Source organism: Pararge aegeria, chromosome Z (genome assembly GCF_905163445.1).
Source record: "Pararge aegeria chromosome Z, ilParAegt1.1, whole genome shotgun sequence".
NCBI lineage: Eukaryota > Metazoa > Arthropoda > Insecta > Lepidoptera > Nymphalidae > Pararge > Pararge aegeria.
The window spans coordinates 5426018-5449066 of record NC_053208.1 but is presented as its reverse complement, the minus strand read 5'-3'; the positions used below and the strand labels follow the sequence as shown (position 1 = coordinate 5449066).

Here is a 23049-nt window from a genome sequence, read left to right as displayed (position 1 = left end):
CATTTTCTAATTACTAAAGATAACATCACACTTGATTTAATATATTTTTCAATTCCCTTTTGATGCCGTTCTGGCCTTCTTATCAGACCTCGATCACAATCTGTAAACCGAAAACTTTGCCATCTTCGCAAGATTGGTATCTTTATCATTAGATTGTTTTGATTTCCAAAATAAATGTGCATACAGGCCTACAAACGAATTTACCTTCATTTCTTAAAGTTAGAGTAAATTTACAAAATTTACTAGCAAAATTTGATAAAAGCATATAAATGGAGTACAAAACCATTTCAAAACGTAGACATCATATTATTTAGGAGCACGGTTTGCTATGGTGGCTATATCTCCAATAGCTTTACTTAAATACGCCTGTTCAAATTCTGGAGTAATAGACTTCATGACATTCTGAATAATCCACTGTACCATCCACTTTTGCTGTATCCTAGCGGAAGCTCGATATAGCTTTACCTGATAGTCCATTCGGCCTTTGACCGCAAGGAATAGTTGCATACACCTCTCCCGGTATATCGCCTCGAGTTGCATTGCAACGTTCTCCTTTTTAGCAACCATTAATAACTTCTGTCCTTCAGCTCTCCATTGAGCTGTCTTCGACTCCTTGATAACATTTTCGAAAACGCTCTTCTCATCTTCCCTACGTTTTTCTAAAGAATTGGCTAAGTCGTCTATATCTTTGTCCAACATTTTAGCAAGCCCTGGCCCAAGTTTAGTATTGGCCAGGTACAACATAGGTATTATTGACAATGCGGTGTAATATTCGTGCTCCATAACATAAATCTCTTTACTGAATAAATAGTTCGCGACGACTATGCCGAACATGTATGGGCCTGTAACACCAGTTTTAGGATGAAAGAATAAAAACCATTCTTCTGGTATGAATCCCATACGAACTTTACCAGGTTTTTCAGCCCTTTTTAGATACGTTTCAGATGAGCACTTGGAACTACCGCCATCTGGTGCAGATTGTTGATATCTTGTAGGGCATGTAACCGTGTGAGACATTATAAGGCATGGAGTGATTTGTTTTGGATGTAACTTTAAAATGCTATGAATAATCATTATTTATATAACAGATGATTATGATTATAACCAGAAAATCCTAATATGTTTATATTTTATGCACCTTAGACAATGAATAGTATATTTTGTTTTCACGGCTTGATTAATCCGGGGCTTGACACTGTCAATTGGTGTTTAATAGCTGTTATTTAAAGTGTTTGTATTATCTTTGACTATTAAATTTCTTTTATTTTTCTTAGGAGTTTCTTTAGAGTTTCTCGGTATCTTCAATGAGTATACAAACACTTAATAAATACAAGAAGCGTTCGTATTCTCTTTGGTAAAGATGATATTTACTTTACCCATATTTAAAGAAACCCTGAGGGTTGACTTTACAGTAAATACTTGTTACTTGTTTATTATACTAGCAAAAATATAACTCTGACCCTCTGATGATGACCCAACCAATCTGAGTATTTTGTACTGGAGTGAAGTGCTAAATAGATACCGCACCGCCACTGTTTATTTTACTGCTCTCTTAAACCGTTCACTGCACTGTATGCAATAGCTTCGTTTGTCTGAATGCGATTCCGAGGTCAGACGAAAATTATTATTACGTTATCCGTTAGAATAAGAGTCTTGTAATTAATCAGGCGTATCAATTAAATAATTTATTTCTCTGTTATTTCTCTTATTCTTTCGTCCAATATTTTGATATTTTTGCTAAACCATAATGTCACAATTAACAATTAGAATTTCGTACGATTGCAGTCGGCTGCTTACTCTGACATTATCCACTCGCAAACGACCCGTGCACGCTTCAGCAAAATTATGGTCCAGATATACCAGGACAAGGACAATTTGAATAATATTTTTTTCTGCGTTCCGGATAGATAAGGAAAAGTACCATAAGTATTCCGTACATATCCCATTGATATTCCCATTTTAAAACTTAAAAACTAGATAAAGAATTACTGGTTGTAAAATTAATTAAAAAAATAAAGCCAACTAGATAGTATGAAGAATCTGAAATTTGGTATTCAGATTTTATGATCAGAATATTATTTTTTTTTTTCCCTACCCTACCCTACCCTAAGGAAAATGGCGAAGTTGGGTCCAGCTGTTTAGACTCCAAATTAAATCAATTTTTTCTGACTTTTTTTCATATTTTTCTATGTAAACACTAGCAGTTATACTCGTATAATAAATTATAAATCACAAATTAAATTATTTACAGTACCAAAAAAAAACTGTTCTAATGGCCATATTCGATTAATGTGGAATTAATGAACAGCGTGATTACTTTTCAGCTTATCCACAAATGAAGCCTAAAATATAACCTACCTCTTGACGTTATAAGAATAACGTCAGTGCCGTGCCTACTTCCCTCTTGTGTATAGTTATTGCTAATTATACCTATCCCAAACTTGCTTTTACACTGCAGACAACAAAATTAAACTTTTGATATGAATATAAAATAAAATACAACATTCTTGTATTAATGAATAAAATCGCTGTGTAATTTGTAACTCGATTTTGATTTTCTTAGATGTTTTTTGGCATAAGTAGTCAGATAATCAATTATGGTCAATTGACTTTGATATGATCAAATGTAAACCGAACCTCACATTCAATAATTATATGAATATCTTTTTTCTCCCTTCGTTATTTAACTGTCTTTCATTGACTTTTTTATTAGCCTAGTTTAGTACTACAACTATTAGTTTTGTTGGTGAACGTGGGTCTTAAGTCTGGTTTCAGACTAATATCATTGGAGATCGCCATTCGCCTTTAGACCTTTTACAATATATGCTACTTTATTTCGGCCGAATAACTAGCATGATTTGATTGCAGACATATAGAAATCCGGACAGGTGGAACTAAATAAAACCATTAATTAAATACATTCAGTCATATAATTTCAGAGAAAACTATTGTTTTTTTTTTGTTGTTTATAGTTACAAGTTTTTATTTATTATAAATTATATTGGAAAGTCATGAAAGTATAAAGTGTGATCATAAAGCATAAACTTAGTCTAACTACTTATTTATTAGTAACTGGTGTCCTATAGGCGGTACTTGGCAGCGCGGAGGATTGGGTACTTGTCCCCAGTGCAGAGGCCGCGGAAATCATCCATCGACAGATCTACGATAGAGACGCCACCAAGAGCCTTCGACCTGTTTTGGGAAAGAAACCATTATATCAATTAATATAAGTTTTTTGCGCGAAGTTTTAGCCTGGTGGTTCACCGCAGCAGTTCATATGCAGCCAGAGTTCTTTATACAATTCCACGCGGACATGAACCTTTACAATAATTAGGTTAGTTATAAGTTTTATTTCACTAAAAAATAACTTTACCTATTGATATCAATTAAATCAATCAATTGGAGTCGAAAACAATGAATTGGTTTCCGGCAAGGGTAAAGAGGAAATTTATAATTCCAAAATTTTCTCTGGTCTGGTCAGCAGGGCAGGCAAGAGACAAAAATTATATCCCCTGATTATATCCTGTGACGAGGGATATAATTAACGTTTCCGCGTGCTAAAGCACGAGATCATGAAATAGGAGAAGTTTGTCCCCGTTTATCATTCGCATATATTATTTGGATATTATTTCCACCTGTGCGCAAAAGCTCTGAGAGTTGATAAAGCTGTGGGAGAAGTTGCATTTTCATCCTTTCCCCGGGGATATAATTATCTCCTGCCCATGCTAGCCGCGCTGATGGGAGTTACGGCTAGTTGCATTTACCGACAAAGACGTGTCGCTAAGTGATTTAGCGTTCCGGTACGATGTCGCGTAGAAACCGATTAGGGATATGGGCTTAACTGCCATACTACCTAACAGGTTAGACACACTACTCATGTCAATTCGAAGATCTGGTGCTGCGTGATTGGATGACAAAGCGACAATCACACTTTATAATATTAGCAAAGATATAGATACTTGCGAAGCCAAAGTCATTCCTATTTATAGTGATAAAGAATAAGTCCACTAAAGTAGAAACACATCGCAAGAACTTGTGAATGAATTCGCGTGACGCATTCTTGTGATGTTCACGGTACACCTTCACGTCACACTAGACGCCAAGTTTAACCATATCTGAGGCAGTTTTAAAACCCTGACGCCAAAACGACGGAGTGTTAATAAGTTTGACGTATCTGTCTGTGGCATTGTAGCTCCCGAAGGATAAACTGATTTTGACTTTTTTTTGTTCTTAAGGTATGCTAGTCGGCAGTATTCTTAGCTTTGATTGATGAAAATCGGTCTAAGATGGCCGCCGCCACAAAATGGCTGTTTACATATTTTTACACAATACCCTCAATATGGGTATCAAATTAATTCATGTTATCATAGCTTCTTATGAAGCACTTATAACAGTTTTAACTTACTTGGCGTATTGAGCTTTCTGTCCCGCTGTGTCCGGATCCTCGTAGCTCACCCACAAACCACCCTCACCGCTGTCATCAGGAAGGCGGAAGGCGTATGTACCTACATACAAACAGACAATTTTCATATAATACTCCATGTTTACTAATATTGCGTTTGGTGCAGTCAAAGCATGGTGATAACTACCTACCTACTAGAAACATTACAACATTACATTATTTTTGAAAAATGCATATACATTAGTAAACGGGATATAAATACCTATTGCATAAAATTGCACCCTTGCTAATATATAGCATTTATTTGAGCATTCTAATAATATGGGTGAGGTACAGTGAGACGTTACTACAAATAGAGGTTGCTACAAAAAAAATGATAGAATGTCACATCTCAATCTCTGGTTCACCATTTCAGACACGCTTGGAGTTTGGCTTCCATCGAGGTTTAACTCCTCATTTTTGATTATCAAAAAGACTTAGCCGCTACGACCTCTTATAAACATTTTATTGATTGTTATCATTACAGTTTAATAATTTTAAATTCAATAAGTTCAACTACGGGTTGAAAAGTCCTGGGCTAGATTGCTGCATCAGACTGCATCTTTTCACCCCTTTATTACTGAGAGTATTAGAGTTATTAAAATGTGATAATAAATAAAAATATATACATAAAAATAGGCTGAAGATTAAAATAGGTCTGCATACATTCAGAATATCGACTTGATGTCAGGAGCCATGGTCAGGAACCACTCTTCGGGACAAGGCGGACTCTTAAAGTTATAGGAGTAACATCTCACTGACGCATAAATGTATTAATTACTAAAAATAGCCCGTTTGTGATCTTCATTGTTTCATGTCCATTTTCAATATCCAATCTATCCGTAACCGTTAACGTTCTTATAAATATATATATACAATTTTTAAGAAAAAACAATATTGTTATATTAATCAACAAAGCAATTATCAATTTCAGGTAATAGATAGATTGAAAATAGAAAACGGACGATATACCATCACCTAGATACAATCAGAAACAAAACACTATCGTGTGACCCTAATGCGGCCCGTGAGCCTCCATTGTAGGTTTTCAAGTTAACAAATGTAACAGTATCCTTACTCTAATCCGTGAAATTAAATGTACAGAATGAATTTTTGAACTTTGGCTATAATTTTAAAATTAGGAACTATTGAGTATTTAAGTCACTACTTTCTCATGAACATTCTTTCATAAGTTATTGAATTTCGGAAATATATCGATTAGAAACTTCCCCAAAAAAATCATTATTCATAAAAAAAAGCAAGGCTACTCGCTTGATGCATTAGGTAGATGCTATTCATAGTATAGGTACCTACATAGATAGATAATTATGAATTTATCAGCGGTGTCATCCCATTGCGTATTTTACTGTGGCAATGTAATCAAAAACTTTAATATTAAATATGGCTTTATTTTTATTTCATAGATTGATAAGATTAAACTGAACTGAACCATTTCTGCCAAGTTTGATAAGTATCAGAGCTGACCATTCTTTAATTCAAGTCAGATGAACGCTTATCATACAGATAATTATGTATTAGAAACTTTTGATACCATATTAAACGTTTCTGTCAGCCGATGCTGATACTTTGCGGCCTTGAGACTATGCGCCATTTGTTAAACTTATGAAAACTTTCACTATATTTTTTGTAATAAAAAATATATTTTTAATTTTGTTTCTGACTGTATTAATCCCATTCCATTTCCACTATTCCTTAGCCATAAGCCGAAAGCCATAAGCTGTTCTGAAGTACCAACCAAAGAAATCTCCATCCTTCGTTAAGCCCATGTCTGAAATTTTAAACGTACTAGCTATAGATCTGCAATTTCTCTGGCGATATGTTTTTTTAAGGGAGTCATAGGTAGATGTTTATTTTACCTTCATTCCTAGGTTTAAAACTCGATAAATATGCGATTTATTATGACAGCATAGTTAAAATGGCGGTAAAGTCTTTGATGAGCAGAACACTAAAGAGTAAAAAACCTTAAGGACACCGAAGATTGGATATGATATGGCATGATATGATAGGATACCTAAAAAATATCGCAAAAGAATTTGAAGATCTATAAGCAAAAATCAAATAGTTAAAAAACCAAACTGCTCAAGCGTTCAAAGCAAATAATCAAAAATAAGTATTTAAGACTTACCAAAACGTTTGCTGGGGTCAGTGACTTTTCTAAGATGAGGACGCATTCCCTTCTGGTGGTTGGGGTTTATCAGCTTAGCGCAAATTTCGGGATAACTCAATATACCCTCGGTTTTGGTGTACGGTCCTTAAGAAACAAATAGAAAATCATATTATTAGGTACATTACAGTTGCCGCGACCGCTGGCATCCTTAAGTGGTTGGCATCCAGTCAACTCTTTTATACGTTTTTTTACCAACCGCTAAGATATAAAACGCTTTTCCACCATCAGTGTATCCTACCACGAATAACTTCACTATTTTCAAGTCAGTATCCTCAAGTGAACAGGCACTTTTGGGCAATCACGCCCCAAACGAAACCTCGTAATTGCTTTCCATTTACTGTCATGTTTGTAAAGCGCATATATAAATATATTACAATATCAAATGAGGATACCGAAGGTTACACAAAATCTTTCGATTCTTACCAGCTTCTCCAGCTTCATTGGCATGTAGAGGTGGCACTCCTGAGATTTCGGAATCGGAATCAAGTTTCCATGTGCGTCCGTAAGTAGCAATGCCAAGGACAACCTTGCTGCTAGGTGCTCCAGCTGCCAGCCTAAAACAATTTTGATTGGTCAAACATTCCTATAAATATATCTGCGGATATGGTCTTGTCATAGAATAAACAAAATGGCGCCAAGCGGTTGGTGCTAAAACGTTAAATGATCATCATACAGACATTTTTTCCACTCAGTTGTTAACGCTTTGTCTTATAAGTGGGAAGTCCCGGTTTCGATCACGGCAAGAACTATTCATGAATTTATAATTTCTGTTATGGTCTGGTGGGAGGCTTTGGCCGAGGCTAACCAGATCGACTTAGATATCTAGTACCTACGATGTTGCGTAGTGATCGATTAGGGTACTGCCATACTGCTAATGCATCGAGGCGTTTGATGGAGGCCTGTGCTGAGATTAAGACTTAAAATAGGATGATCTTGAATACACTCACCAGTAGTTTACGGAAGAATCAACGTTCAGAAGTTCATTACGGTTTTGGGGCTTGTATGTAGGTGATGTGTAATCAGCTTCCTTGGGATTCCGGGCTGCTGTGTAGTAATCGAAGGAGTTGAGATTCACAATATCCACCAGGTTAATGATGGCAGGCACGTCGTAGTAAACTGAGGAAATGAAAGATGAATTAGTATAATACTGCCACAATAGGATACAATTTGTTGTGTAGTCAGTAAACCACTGTTTAGATTATAATACGACAGTTTTGATTTCATATTAGCTGACATCAGAGGCGAGTCCACTGGGCCATGGTTTTTTTATAATTCTGCAGGAACTTTTCAGTTTTTCAGCATTAAAGTACTTCACAGTAAATATATTAGAGCAGTATGGAAACACCGGACACACTTTCGAAACAGCACACGCACACAGATGTACGCACCGAGGATACCCCAATGCTATTATCGCAGGATTTTTGTGGGGGTACTAGCTTTGCGGTGTAGCGGTGATAGTCTAGTGGGTAAGGCTCCGGCTTTCCTTTCGTGGAGCCCGAGTTCGAGCCCCGGCACGCACAACTAACTTTTCTGAGTAATGGGAGTTTTTAATTTAAGAAATTAAAATATCACTTGCTTTAAACGGTGAAAGAAAACATCATGAGGAAACCTGCATGCCTGAGAGTTCTCAATAACTTTCCAAAGGCGTATGAAGTCTACTAATCCACACATGGCCAGCGTGACAGACTACGGCCTAAACTCTTTTCGTTCTGAGAGGAGACCCGTGTCTTGTAGTGGGCCGGTAAAGGGTTGATGGTTATGGCGACTAGCTTTGGGGCCTTGTCAATGCGTGCATCTGTGTGAGTGTGCTGTTTCGCACATTGCTGCTTTAAGATATACAACGTGTATTTGAAAACCGAAATAATATCTCACAGGCTTTAGAGGTACTCGTACATTGTGTACTGTCTCTGAGACTTCTCTGTGAAACCGAAAACCTAAGAATTTTAAGGTAAATTAATGCCATAGTTTCTACTGAAAGAAATCAGATACAGTCCTAACATCATATGCAAAATTAAAATCATGTGACGCCTTCTCCCTCCGGCACTTCATTTATCAAAATCTGTCAACGACTTTACATGCTGAACAAGCCTGTGAAAGCACAAAATAATTTTCACGAAGTACGATAAGCAATAAAAATATACTTACTCGTAGCATTGACATTGGGTAGAACAGTGATGGAAAGCTGCATGTTGGGTTTAAGGTTCAATGCTGCCTTTAATTCACGTACAAGTGCGGTGTATCCCTCACGGTGCTCGGACTCCTTGTCATCGACTGGCGTAGTGCCAAAGGTCTTCTTGATACCGTGCCATAACGAGCCTGTATAACATATCTCAGATCAATAACAGAAACATTAGGCTCATAACACACCATATGTGGATCTCAACATCACTCCAAAATTATAGAGCAATGCGGATTAGTGGGCTTTAAAGATTATAATTACAAGTTACTTATAATTGTTTACCAGAAAAGACCTGACAGTTTTTTTTCGATTCGACCACGTGATCCTTAGATAAATGGAAAATAAATCTAGGCCAAAGATGGAGTTATGTGGAGGTCTATTGAAGAGATTTCCTCTCCATTTTATTTCTTAACTTAAGCTGAATTGATTTAAAGTCAGTTCAAAAAATTCTTAACTTTTATTTCATTAAAATGAAAGCATAACTAAATATATAAAATGGACTACCCCAGGACTGTCCATATTTTAACTTATAAAGGTGGGTGGGTGGTTGAGTAATAAATACTTTTGATAAACTCGGTCAGATGTCTTACCGAAAGTGGAGCGGAGCTTCTTAGGCTTGATCCTTGGGAACTGCCAAGCGAGGTCAATTCCGTCGAAGCCATGTTGTTCAGCCAGCAATACTCCAGAGTTAACGAAAGCGGTACGCGCTTGTGGGGATTCCAGCTGGAAATAAACACAACATATAGAAAAATATAGAAATATGTCGATAGGACTTTAATTATCAAAGACAAAGTAGTAAAATCTGCTAACAATTGGCCAAGATTGTTCTAGAAGTCATCATCATCATCAAATCAACCCATAGCCAGCTTTTAGTTTAGGCCGTAGTCCACCACGCTGGCCCAAGGCGGACTCCGCACGCTTTTGAGAACATTATGGAGAACTCTCGGGCATGCTGGTTTCCTCACGATATTATGAACAGTTGAATCAAGCGATATTTTGATTGCTTAAAACGCACAAAACCTAGGAAAGTTAAAAGTGCGTTCATTCGAACTCGAAAAAATTATTGTGTGATGAACATGAATTTTTTTAAGTGTTTTTATATCTGTATATTTATGAAAATTATTCACTAAAAAATTCAGCAGTCATCTTAGTATCCACAATCCACAAGCCACGCTTACTCTGCTACTAGCTAGATGGCGATGTGTGTATTGACGTTGTATAGTTTGATATAAGACACATTGCAGTCAGGGATTAGTTTTATTCTGCAATTCCTAGTTTCCGCAATTATAAGGTATTAAAAGAACTTACCAGTAAATTGTATTTCTGCTCATCTTCCTTGTCAGCGTCCCCACCAATGGAAAGAAGGACCTTCAGACCGGGGTATTTGCTCTTGAAATTTGTGATCGCGCGGTAGTTTGCGTGGTTCCTATCAATGTCGAGATTTTCGTTCAGGGACACAGCCTTGTAAGTGTCTGGTTGGATGCCCGCGTAGCCGTAGACCAAGTGGGTGCAGAAAGACAGCGCTGGGTCAAGATCCAATGGCAGCATGCGGGCTTGAGCTGGATAAATGCATCCCTCAACTACATTTATATGTTAAACTTCTTATAAAACTAAACGTAAACTAAATGTACAGGAAAAAAAATTGAAAAAAAGTTGCTTAAGAAACACACTTTAAAAGCTCTTTTTAAGGAATCATGTGTTTGCGTCTCATCAAGTTAATTTCAATTCATTTAAAATTAATCATGTGTTTGCGTCTCATCAAGTTAATTTCAATTCATTTAAACGTATACGCGGTGATAAATACATTTGTTAACTTAAAACTAAAGCGAGGAGGGTTCAAACGCACCTTGGTCTAAGAAAACTTGGTCAGGTTTTTTTTGTATCGCCATCTCACAGTCAATTAATATTTACCTATGAAGTTATAGCAATTCATACCAAGAATTTTATTTCATGTAATCCTTAAAATTATAATAGGATTTTTCCATAAGCAGAAACAAAATTTTTTAACAAACTGCAGTATGAAATCTTTGAGGTATCTCTAAATAAGTTCAAGGTTAATTTAAATCGTAATAACATAAACCTTAAACTTACTTAGAGATATATAGTTTGTGATAAAAAAAATTCAATTAATTACTAATTTTACGTAGCCTAGTAAATTGCACTTCTTAGAAAAAGGTTACAGCCACTTTGTAACCTTTTTCTAAGACGTGCATAAGTCTATTGATTTACATTATTATTTTGTATTCTCCGACTGTTTTTATTGGACTATTATTATGTATTAGACTTTGACTATTATTTGGACTGAATCCTACTAATATTATGTTAAAGTCTGGATGTTTGTTACTCAATCACACAAAAACGGCTTAACTGATTTGGATTAAATTTGGCATGCATGTAGCCTTTGACATGAAAAAGAACATAGTCGATCTTTTATCTAAGAAAAATAAGAGAGTTCCCGCGGGAATAAAAAACCTTAATCCACGCGAACGAAGTCGCGCGTATCAGCTAGTATGAAACTAAAAGCAATAAAAAATGAGCATACGCATACAGTGTCCCCGTTGTGAAGAACGTTGTCATTGCTTATTAACCACTTATAAGGTATTTGTTGAACCCCCAACTCCCCAAGTCACAACAACATATTATCCTGCTATCATAATATCGCCCTTATCCAATATATGTTAAGAGTTGTACACGAGCTGTAATGACGTAATCGTATTCAAGCGAGATGATCTTCAGGTTAAGGCCAGTCGAAATTGCACAAAATGTTTCACTGATTCGCTCATATGCAATTACTTCGAGGATGTGGCATCGTTACTTGTTATTATTGTGTACTCTGATTTTCTATACCTTATTAGCATAATATTTTCTGTGAATTTACTATATTATGTTTAGTACCCACTGACTTATATCTTATTAGTACATATTTCATTGAGAAGCGGTGATAGCGCATTGGGTAGGCGTTTCGACTTTACTTTCGGGGGGCCGGGTTCGAATCCCAGCACTCATCTCTTATTTTTCTTAGTTATGTGCGTTTTTAGTAATTAAAATATCACTTGCTTCAACGGTAAGGAAAACATTGTGAGGAAACCTGCATGCTTAAAAGTTCTACATAGGGTTCTCAAAGGTGTGTGGAGCCCACCAATCCGCACTGAGCTAGCTTGGTGGACTACAGCCTTCACCCCATCTCATTGTGGAAGAGACCCGTGCTCTGTAGTGGGCCGATGATGGGTTGATGCGATGATGTCATTTTTCATTCCCAATTTCACACCCGTGTAGGATACCTACGTTAATAATGTACCTCTAAAGCGTCTGAAATATTGTTTCGGTTTCCATTTACAAGTTATATATACCGTAGTGTAATATACCTTATAAGTGGTTACGAAATTACTTACAGACATTTTTATTTGTAACTTTTTTTTTTATATTGCATATTAATATTAAATGTAAGTTTTTTATTTAGTTTAGTTTTTAAATATTCTATTTATGTTATAGTGTAGTGCGTAGTGATGGGTCATAGATAACAAATAAATAAATATATTTTTAATATGTACGAGTATATAAGTAACGCTCCACGAGTCTACTAACAGCGCTTTGTATGGCATTTTATGTATACAATTTGATCACACTTATGTTCAAATTTTTTTTTCTGATTTATAGCCTATTAGGTATATACAATAATTATCACAGTGTTAAGGATGGTACACATCGGGAGCATTTAGAACGCACGCACATTCATTCGACGGCGCAATGGGCAGACACCCTGCTTTCTGAGTCCAACACTTCGATTCCCAAAACTGCAAAATGTTTATGAGATGAACATGTTGTTTTTCAGTGTCTCGGTGTTTATTTATATGTTATAAGTGTAATGTGTAATATTCATAAATATATTCATTAGTCACCTTAGTACCCATAAAACAAGCTACGCTTACACTGGGGCTACATGGCAAAGTGTGTATTGCCGTAATATATTTATTTACTCCTTTATTATTCGCGAATTAAACTTTCATCAAATTGTTCTGTTAACAAAAATTAAAACTCTTACCCGTTATATCATTCATGCGCAAGCGCAATGTTACGATTTTGTTTTTCAACGTCCTTTTCCACTACAAATAAGTCCGTAACTGCAATCAAACCTGGTAGTAAGACATGATACAGTCTAAGATAAGACAAGTAGAGGATTCTACACGGCCTCGTACCACAACGCGTAACGCTTGGTGGCATTTATTTATCGATAGTGTAGTAACTAGCCACGGCCGAAGCGTCCCACCGGACCAGACCAGAGAAAACAAAACTAATTACAAATTTCCAAATCAACCCTGCCGGGAATCGAACCCGGGACCAACAACTTAAAACCACAGCGCTCACCTCTGCGTCTGCGCCAGGGAGGTCGTCACTGTCGTCGGTACTCTTGGTGAATACCGTTAAGACAAGTGATCATCAGTATCATCATATCAACCCATCACTACAGGGCAGGGTTCTCCTCCCACAATGAGAGTTCTTCAAAAAATCCTCTCGATGTCCCTTCATATAATACTATTTTCTTCCAGAAATCTTTCTCCGTCCACGCTACACACCTTTGGAACTTACTACCAGAACATATTAGACACTGCCGATCGGTGTACTCTTTTAAACACAATGTAAAGGAGCATTATCTATCGTTGTCATAGTATATTTATCACTGTTTACTTATTATAGATATATATTTATATTTATATTATATAAATATTTATTATATTATTTTTATGTATTTTGTATGTATAGTATATTCAAATGTTATTGTATTAGTATGTAGAATTTTGTTATTATTTAGATATATTTAATATACCTAGTAGTAATGAAGTATATTGTACCTTTATTTGACCTATACCACAATTAAATCATCTTACTCACATCCTGGGGTAGCTGGCAGAGATCTCTTATAGAGATAAGCTTTCCTTTGTACACTTCATGTATCTTATGTTCAGAATCACAATTTATGGTACATAAATAATAATAAATAAGAGTTCACCACTGGACTAAAGAATAATACCTACTGTACTATATAGGCTTTATGGTAAGTAGGCAAAACTGCGAATTATCCCAGAGACTAGATACCGCCTTTTACAAACTTCTATTAGGTACAAACACTTTCGTTGTTTGCTCTGTCACTTCGCGGCATTTCCCGGTAATTTACCCATACTTGTTTATTATTCTACACAAGTTTGCGTCTATATATGTACATATTGTATAGGCACATATCTCAGTGACCTTCACGAGTTATAAGAGACGAAATACTTGACACTTTATTGACGCGAAACTGAAGTTGATGTAACTAAGATAGAAGTACCTACCTGGTTCATAAAACGGAATAGTTAGTGCGAAGGAAAAGCGAAATAAGAGAAAAGTATTGTTGACTTGAAAAAGAAACTTAAACACTGAAACATTAATCGTTACACCAGCTCTGGGATAGATGGGTATAAAATAGGGAGTGACCCGGTTTAATCCTGTATTACGGTATGACAATATTTAGGTTTCAAACATCGATATTATGAATCAAAGTCATCAATATATGAAATAGCAAACCATTATTTAAAACTAGCTGCTGTGCGCACTATTTTTACGCGTTAGATAAGATTTTTAACAAATCCCGTTTGCTGTCCTGGGATAAAAAGTAGCCAACGTGACTCTCCGTCCTTTCAACTAAGTCCACATCCAAAAGTAGGGTAGGGCGTGAAGAAAGGACAAATAAACAAACAAACACTTTCACATTCATCAATTTTCTTTTTTCGTTTTTTGTAGTTGTTAAGTATTAAGTAACTTCATTTGCTAAAATAGATCACATTTATTGAGAGTTTGTGTAAGAAACGTTTATATACCAAATTAACATACCAAAAAACTTACACTAAAGCTACTGGACTAAACCCTACTACTATTTATAGTCATCACCCGTAAAATGTATAGTCCATTCGCTATAACGTGTCCCCTTTATGTTTAATATAGGGGACGATATAAGATAGGGAGCAAGTTATAGGTAATGACTTTAAGTTTTTAAACATGGAACCATATGAAAATATATACTACTACAATACACAATCGATATCTAGCCCCAAAGAAGCGTGATGAATATATTTATGGATAATATAAGTAAATACTTATAATATACAGATAAACACCCAGACAATGAAAAACATTCATGTTTATCGAAAAAACATTTTCCATTTGTGAGAATCGAACCCACAGCCTTGGATTCAGAAAGCAGGATCGGTGCCCACTGTGCCAATCGACCGTTTGGTATACAGAGTTTCCACGAAGATCCGTAATCTTATTTGTTTCGTTTCTGTTTATCGCACAAACCATTGACACATTGATATCCAGGTCACATCATAATCATTAATAATGTGTGCATTATAATCATTATTGTCATAAATTATCTGTGAGCATTGTTACTAATTAGAAATAACTGTTATCAGACCGAGATTGAATTCAGTAAACAACTTGTTATACTCTTAGGTACTTTGACGTGACAACGTCTTATAATTCGATGGAGCCGGCTGCACGCACGAAAAAAACGTATGACGTATGCGGCGTTACCTCGCTCTGAGGCGTTCCATTCAAGGCTTGAAGTGCAAGCGAGAGCGCGGAACGAGCGACAAAGAGGCACAGCCGGTCTCCGCGTTCGACACCTGTCTCTCTCCTACTTGAGTGAGCGATGCGTCCGCGTGGACAGCTTCTATACAAAATAATACATTTACATGTTTTCGGCAAGGATGAAGTGCAGTGAAAAGTGAATGTGGTGTCAATTGTTTATAGCAACGATAATATCTATCAAACAAATAAAATTAAAATTTTCTTTTGAAAAATGCAACCATTCCATCAGTATTTTCTTACGACGTTGTCACGTTCAACTATCGTCAGTAAGCCGACTTTACAGACAACCAATTTTTTCCCAGCAAATAAAACAAGTTGACGCAACGAATATTCGAGTTCGTTGAGACACATTCGAATTCAGAGTAGGTACAAAGTGTTGTGTACATAGAGTAAACATTTTTTGCACCCACTCAGAATAACATATTTATATATATATATATATATATATATATGAGGGCTTCGACGCTAGGACTGAAAAAAAGTGCGAGTTGAACTTTCGGATCCTTACCGAAAGTAAGGTGTAATCCAATATCTAGATTAACGGTTTACGATTACTTTTAAAGTAAATATACAACGTGTAATAGAATTCCGAAATAATATTTAAGGCTGAATAAGTATATTTCATAAGGAATCACCCTGTAAAAATATTAAATCAAAAGAAGGATATTTATTTTTCCATACAAACGAATTCTAAAACTATACTTTGTACAAAAAATACTCGATGCGTACCTAATAAAGTGACAGGGGTCAATTTATTTTGAACTACAACTCTTGGTTTACTCAAAAACTATCAGGGTTTTGTTTTCACAGATAAGCCTCAGAGACAGTACATAATGTAGCTCAAAAGCCTCTGAAGTATTATTTCGGTTGTCATTTACACGTTGCATAACTATAGCCGTATTTTTAATTAGACGAAGCCAACTGACAGTAGCTAATGTCACTTTGTAAAATAATGTTGCCATATTTAAAGTAATAGTGATGCGTTTTGTTTTCTTTCAATCAGATGAATGAACAATGTGTGTAAATAGTTAATCATTTCAAAACTATAAAAGACTATTATTTCTAATTTATAATAAAATTGTATAAAAGTGCTCTGATATAAGTTACTAACTACAACCAGTTTTTTGTCGGCTTCTTACAAAACGCGGCGCGGCGACTCATTCGCCTTCATTCATTCAGGATTCACTTTGTCACAACACTATTTTTATTTCATCATAAAGTGACAACACAGTAAACGTCAGTTGACTTCGTTTAATTAAAAATACGACTATAATTATTCTGTGAATATTTTAACTGTCTAAAAGTAACGAAATGATTTTTAACATTATAAAAACGGTAAGAAATAATAGACGGTATCAATAAACATTGCTATGCACGCATACAAAAAGCGGTTGTGATAAACAGAAGTAAGATACGCTCATTGCACTACATTTGTTTCCTTCGCAGTATACCTATCATCTTGGAGTTCAGTAGCCAACGGATTTCCTCAATAAAGGCTAAACTGGACGTAAACTCCTATTAGGTAGGCGACTATGATACGAAAAACAACTCGGTCTAAACAACTATTATCTTTATTAAATATCATCATCACCATCCGCAGCCTATTTTCGCCCCACTGCTGGGCACAGCCTTCGTCCCTTATTGCAGAGATGGTTTTAGAGCATAACCCACCATGCTGCTCCAACGCGAGTTTGTGGACTTTAACAACCAATACCACAATTGAGTGATAATAAACGGGACTGACGGGTTTACGTGCTCTCAGAGGCACGGGGGATGACACCGACAACTTCCTAACTCCGAGCTGAATACCAAACATAACCGCATAATTTCAAATTAGCCCAAACATGCAGTTTATCTCTCCGCCACATCCGACAGTGCGGCGCCACCTTTACTATCATAGTATTTATTAGTTATAAAGAATACGAATTTTCTCATCGCGAATTTAGCTGTCGAGTTACAAAAACGTCCTTCCAGAATAGCCCTGCTGGTACGGTAAATTCTTAACTGAAAATATACAATACCTTATATTACTAGACCCGGCCCGGTATTCGAACGCAGAACCACGTGAAGCGTAGTTTAAAATGTTTACCACTAAACCAACGGGGCAGTTATAATATAAATAGTCATAGTATTATATATTCAGTGCCTATTATTACCATTGGGTGTGAGAATACAATTTAAAAGAGCATACAATACTTGGTAGTTCGTTCGTGACATCATACGCGGAAATTCGTATAAAAGACTTTTTTTATAGTTATAATTGACGGACCAAGCAGATGGCGCACCTGATGGTAAGTGGAAACCATCGCCTATAAACACAGCAACACTTCACAGGGCGTTCAAGGAACACGTTCTGCAAAAACCGCCCTGTGGCCATCAACCTCAGGCATAGAAATAAAAAATAAATTAAAAAAATTTAAACCTCAAGTGCCTGTTATTACACCGGCAACCACGCCCTTCATACCGGCAGGGTGGTTACGTATCTCGCGACAGTTTTGCGACAGGCGTAAATCTTGCAATCACTGCCGTCAAACGTCACTTTTGTTTATTTATTGTATGGAAAAGTGACGTTTGACAGCAGTGATTGCAAGATTTGCGTTTGTCGCAAGCCTGTCGCGAGATACGTAATCACCCTGCTGACACAGCAATAATAATAGAATAATATAATAATGATAATATAATAATAAAGCTCTACTACTACTCGGACTTATGTCCAGGAGTAGCCTCCATCGGATTAGATACTATATTTATTTACTTGCATCTATGCGTTTACATAGTCATAAGGCTCTGTCAGGCGTAGCAGTAAGAAACAGTTTGACTTTTATAATTATTACAAATACGCGATGTCAGGATTCTAATTAGTGTTAGTAGAAATACATCAGATGTCAGAATAATTACTTATTTATTTATCCAAAAAAATCAAAATTCATTTATTTCAAGTAGGCCTAATATAAGCACTTTTGAAACGTCAAGTCTGTCTGTGTGTAGTGACTCCACCGGTTACCACCGGTTCGGAAGGCAGATTCTACCAAGAAGCAGCTGGCAAGAAACTGAGCAGTTGCTCTTTTATTAAAGATCGTCAAGTTAATAAATCTATTATTATATTAAATAACTGCACAGCCAATTTTTATATTCTATATTTTCGATGGTACTATAGCCTATAACAGTCCACTGCTGGACTAAAGGATTCTCCCAATGGAAATGGGATGGCTTGCCTATAGTGAAAAAAAACTAACTGACATGGAGATCGGCATTGACCCAATCAAATAAGGAAATTTTAATAAGCAAATTGAAACGAGCCAATCGAAACCAAGCCCCACACACATATTACTTCTGACTTGACATCAAAGACCCTTGCGACCCTGCTTTCTGAGCCAAGGCCGTGGGTTCGATTCCCACAACTGGACAATGTTTGTGTGATGAACATGAATGTTTTTTAGTGTCTGGGTGTTTATCTATATATAATAAGTGTTTATGTTTATTATTCATATTATAATTATTCATCAGTCATCTTAGTATCCATAACACAAGCTATGCTTACTTTGGGGCTGGAAGGCGATGTGTGTATTGTCGTAGTATATTTATTTATTATTTATTTAATCACATCTTTTGTTAAGAGATGACGCAGTCTTAGCAAGCGAGCTAGCCTGTTAGTGGTATTAAATCCTTACCCCCAATCAGTTCCTAAGCTACATTGTAACTTATATTCTTTGTTGGAAGTAAAACAAATAGTATCTAGTTGTAACAGGAAAAATCTACTTTACTCAGAACAATGAAATCAGATCTCGATTTAAGTGGCCTTCTGTGATACGTTTTTTGCCTTCCTACGCCTACAGAGACAAACGGTTGCAGCCTTCCTGGTGCAGAATGATTAAATATACTAAGAGCCACATCGCCATCGAGCCCCAAATAAGCGTAGCTTGTGTTATGGGTACTAAGATAGCTGATGAATATTTTATAATATAATACATATAAATACCTATAATATACACAAAAACATTTTCCAGTTGTGGGAATCGAACCCACGGCCTTGGACTCAAAAAACAGGGTCGCAAGGGTCTTTGATGTCAAGTCAGAAGTAATATGTGTGTGGGGCTTGTTTTCGATTGGCTCGTTTCAATTTGCTTATTAAAATTTCCTTATTTGATTGGGTCAATGCCGATCTCCATGTCACTAATTTCAAAATGCATTGTCCTTTAATTTTTACTTAAAAAAGGAAGCGGCGATAGCCCAGTTGGTAGGACTTCGACTTCACTTTCGCGCCTTTAAGTTTACTAAGTTATGTGCGTTTTAAGCAATTACAATATCACTTGCTTCAACGGTGAAGATAAACATCGTAAGGAAACCTGCATACCTGAGAGTTCTCCATAAAGTTCTCAAAGGTGGGTGAAGACCACCAATCCGCACTGGGCCAGCGTTGTGGACTAAGACCTTAACCCCTTCTCATTGTGGAAGGAGACCAGAGTCCTGTAGTTGGCCGTTAATGGGTTAATATGATGGTGATTATGAATAATAATTGGCGTGAAGGTTCGGGTCGAAGCAGGTTTCCCATTCATCCTGATGGCAGATGAATGGGAAACCTTTGCTTGTAAACACAGAAGCACTTCGCACTTCGTATAGGTTAAATTGATCCTAATGCAATTTGGCCCACGAATAGCTCGTATCCTGGAGATGGACATAGTAACCCTCGGTATTAAAAAAAAGGCATGGCTTGACCGCTTAACTTGTTTTAGTGATTTTGCGTTGAAATAGTTTGCACCCCGGAGATAAAATACTTTTTATTCCAGGTAAAAAGTTCCAGCGGATTTTGAAAGCCCCAAAGTAAACGCGGACGAAGTCGCTTGCAACAGTTATTAATTAATATAAGTCAGAGATACAGCGTAGCGTGGCAGGGATAAGGTTGATTACAATTATCAAAAAAACCACGATTCATAATTTATATAAACAGCGCTTAGGTATGTAGGTTATTATTCTTAGAAACCATGACCGATTACCATTTTGTATCGTATAAATAAATCAATGCCAAGTTGTGTTTGTGCTATAAAGTGTTACCTACCTAACTAGATAGATGTTGCCACAGACAGTGCCACTATAATATATTCACAGACCACACAGACCACGATATGCGATCTGTTTATTGCGTAACTTAATTGACTGGCTCTATATAATTATGTTTAGTATAAGGTACTAAGACAGCATAAACGATACCTTAGAAGAGAACTTACAAACGATTTAGAACTAGCTAAAAGCCGCGTTTCGAAACCTTTTATTTCGTTGATTAGTTAAACCGTGACTGCTAACTCATCTGGTGATAGAGATGATGCATAAAATTATAAGGGTGAATGACAGTTTTGTAAAATCCACACCCACATCAGGCTTTAACGTGACATCTTTATATTAGTTTACTATTTTGTATTTTCCTGTCTACGATTGGTTTGTTGTTTTATATTTCCCTGAATGCAATTAATTTATTATTTTAGCTTTCCCTGACTCCGATTAATTTGCCGCTTTAGTTAAACCAATCATAATTTGTTTCCACGCAACATCGTGCTTTTCGTTATATCGTTTGGTTATTGGTTCATAATTCATAGCTACACGAGTAGGTTAGTAACTAGCTGGTAACGTAAGCTCCCACAAAAACAGAACTTATTAATGGATTATAAATTCCCGAAATTACCTACCCTGCTAAAACGAGATCTTGAAAAGGCAACAGCGCTTACATAAAGTTATTTCTCATAAAATAATATAAAAATTGAAATAAAAATACCTGTTCAACATTACATAAAATACTTAGACCATTTTTATCTTGTTTTTGCTATCCACGATGGTATCTTCTAAGTGTAATTTCGTTTTGATATATAAAATTAAAGGCTTATATTTTAATTAAATTACAGACACTGTTCTTACACCCTGAAATTATTATTTTGAGACAATTAGGCGGTAGCCTAAATAATTGAGGACACAGATGTAGAACTTAGTAAGTTAATTTTCCAGTTCTCTGATAATAATAAATCGAGAAGATAACTTATATCTAAAAAGCTATTCAATTGACTTATTTATTACGTATAGGTAAGTCTTAAAGATATTCCATACCTTTAATAGGAATATTATATAACGATACCTTTAATAGGTAAAATATACGCTGTTGGAAATTTCCGGGAACTCCGATTTGAGAATAAATTAAATAGCACAATAAAAATTGACACCCATTTGACCCCACTTTGAACTTCGCTGCCGCCATCTTGTTTTAATTTAAAACTTTTTAACCGACTAAGTCGTCACGTCTTCAAAATATATATTTCTAAATCCTATGTTAAATTCCACAAGCGCTTCATAATATTTAATAACTAATAGATTCCAGGGAATTGAAAAAACATTGCACTTCAGCCATTCTTTGAGTATGAATAGGTAACCAAGAAGACTTGCCTGACTTTGCAAATAGAACGCTCAGCTTATTCAAAATTCCTTTATTTACAAAAATGGAATTTCGATCCATTCACGATTTTTGTAAATTAATATAATAGAAACGGTTAAAAATTGAATTAGTATTAAATAATATATTATTTTTGTAAATATTCAAACAGTTCCCTGCTCTTTCTTATTTCTAAAATATAAATTCCGTTAAAAATCGTATTAGGTATGTAAAAGAAATACAATCGCAAACATTTTATAATTTTGGAATAACTTACATTCTCGGACATAGCTCTTGCTGTCGTAGTAGCATATGACTTTGCCTTGGGAGACCGGCAACGATGGTCCGGAGGATACGACGGCCAAAACCGCCGCAAAGGCAAGAAGGCTCTTCATTGGTACTGTGTTAATGTAATGCCTGCGTCTGATCAACTCGGAGCCAATGTGACGAATGAGTAAGTAGAGGTAACGTACCAACCGAAGTGACCGCAGCTAAAGAAGGTCAAAGATTAGTTAATATTGTTATTAACGAACACGTCGGTTGTTTACATTCCGATATGGCCGTGACAATCTGCTGACCAGTAGATTTACTCGGGTCATGATAGAAGTATTGTAGATTATTATTATTATTATTATTATTATTTTGTATATCTGAATGTTATTAATAAAAGATAGGAACGATTTAAAAATTTCTATCATTTATAGAAAGCTAGATTTCAGCCTGAAATTATAGAAACGCTTTGTCCGTGGCGCTGATAAAATTACACATAATAAGTAAAACATGTTAAAAAAATAGTATTAGTCAATCTAAAAAAAGTCTGTGGATAATTCCACGGACATTACCTATTTCACTCCAAATAATTCCTCAAAAGTTATTCAACCGGTTACATCATTAACGCTTTTATCTAGGTAAATATACTTACTCTGTACTTAATGTTATAAAGACGAGAGCTTTGATGTTTTGTATGTTTGTATATCTGAATGTTATTAATAAAAGATAGGAACGATTTAAAAATTTCTATCATTTATAGAAAGCTAGATTTCAGCCTGAAATTATAGAAACGCTTTGTCCGTGGCGCTGATAAAATTACACATAATAAGTAAAACATGTTAAAAAAATAGTATTAGTCAATCTAAAAAAAGTCTGTGGATAATTCCACGGACATTACCTATCTGTTTTAGATAAGCACTTAATGGCAGGCG

The 23049-nt window shown here is 35.8% G+C and overlaps 2 protein-coding genes across 2 annotated transcripts; both read right to left on the bottom strand.

Annotated features, from left to right (window-relative positions):
• Positions 1-306: 306 nt before the first annotated feature.
• LOC120636402 (ATP synthase subunit b, mitochondrial-like) lies at positions 307-1092 on the bottom strand. The gene has a single exon (XM_039907865.1). It carries the CDS (start codon positions 1072-1074, stop codon positions 307-309), a length of 768 nt encoding a protein of 255 aa, XP_039763799.1. The 5' UTR covers positions 1075-1092.
• Positions 1093-2911: 1819 nt separating this feature from the next.
• LOC120636061 (chitinase-like protein EN03) lies at positions 2912-22308 on the bottom strand. Its single transcript, XM_039907330.1, has 9 exons — positions 22125-22308; positions 10117-10367; positions 9399-9531; positions 8775-8945; positions 7577-7745; positions 7053-7183; positions 6588-6713; positions 4406-4505; positions 2912-3192 (listed from the first exon to the last, which is right to left on the bottom strand). The coding sequence occupies exons 1-9, from the start codon at positions 22240-22242 to the stop codon at positions 3081-3083; spliced, it is 1311 nt and encodes a 436-aa protein (XP_039763264.1). The 5' UTR covers positions 22243-22308; the 3' UTR covers positions 2912-3080.
• Between the last annotated feature and the right edge of the window lie 741 nt (positions 22309-23049).

Bases quoted from the DNA above. Each gene is read 5' to 3' on its own strand.
- LOC120636402 (XM_039907865.1), bottom strand. From the start codon at position 1,074: ATGATTATTCATAGCATTTTAAAGTTACATCCAAAACAAATCACTCCA.
- LOC120636061 (XM_039907330.1), bottom strand. From the start codon at position 22,242: ATGAAGAGCCTTCTTGCCTTTGCGGCGGTTTTGGCCGTCGTATCCTCC. The intron at 10,368-22,124 runs GTAAGTTATTCC...GCATTTATCCAG, and splicing joins CAAGAGCTATGTCCGAGAAT to CTCAAGCCCGCATGCTGCCA. The intron at 4,506-6,587 runs GTAAGTCTTAAA...GTTTGTATGTAG, and splicing joins TGACCCCAGCAAACGTTTTG to GTACATACGCCTTCCGCCTT.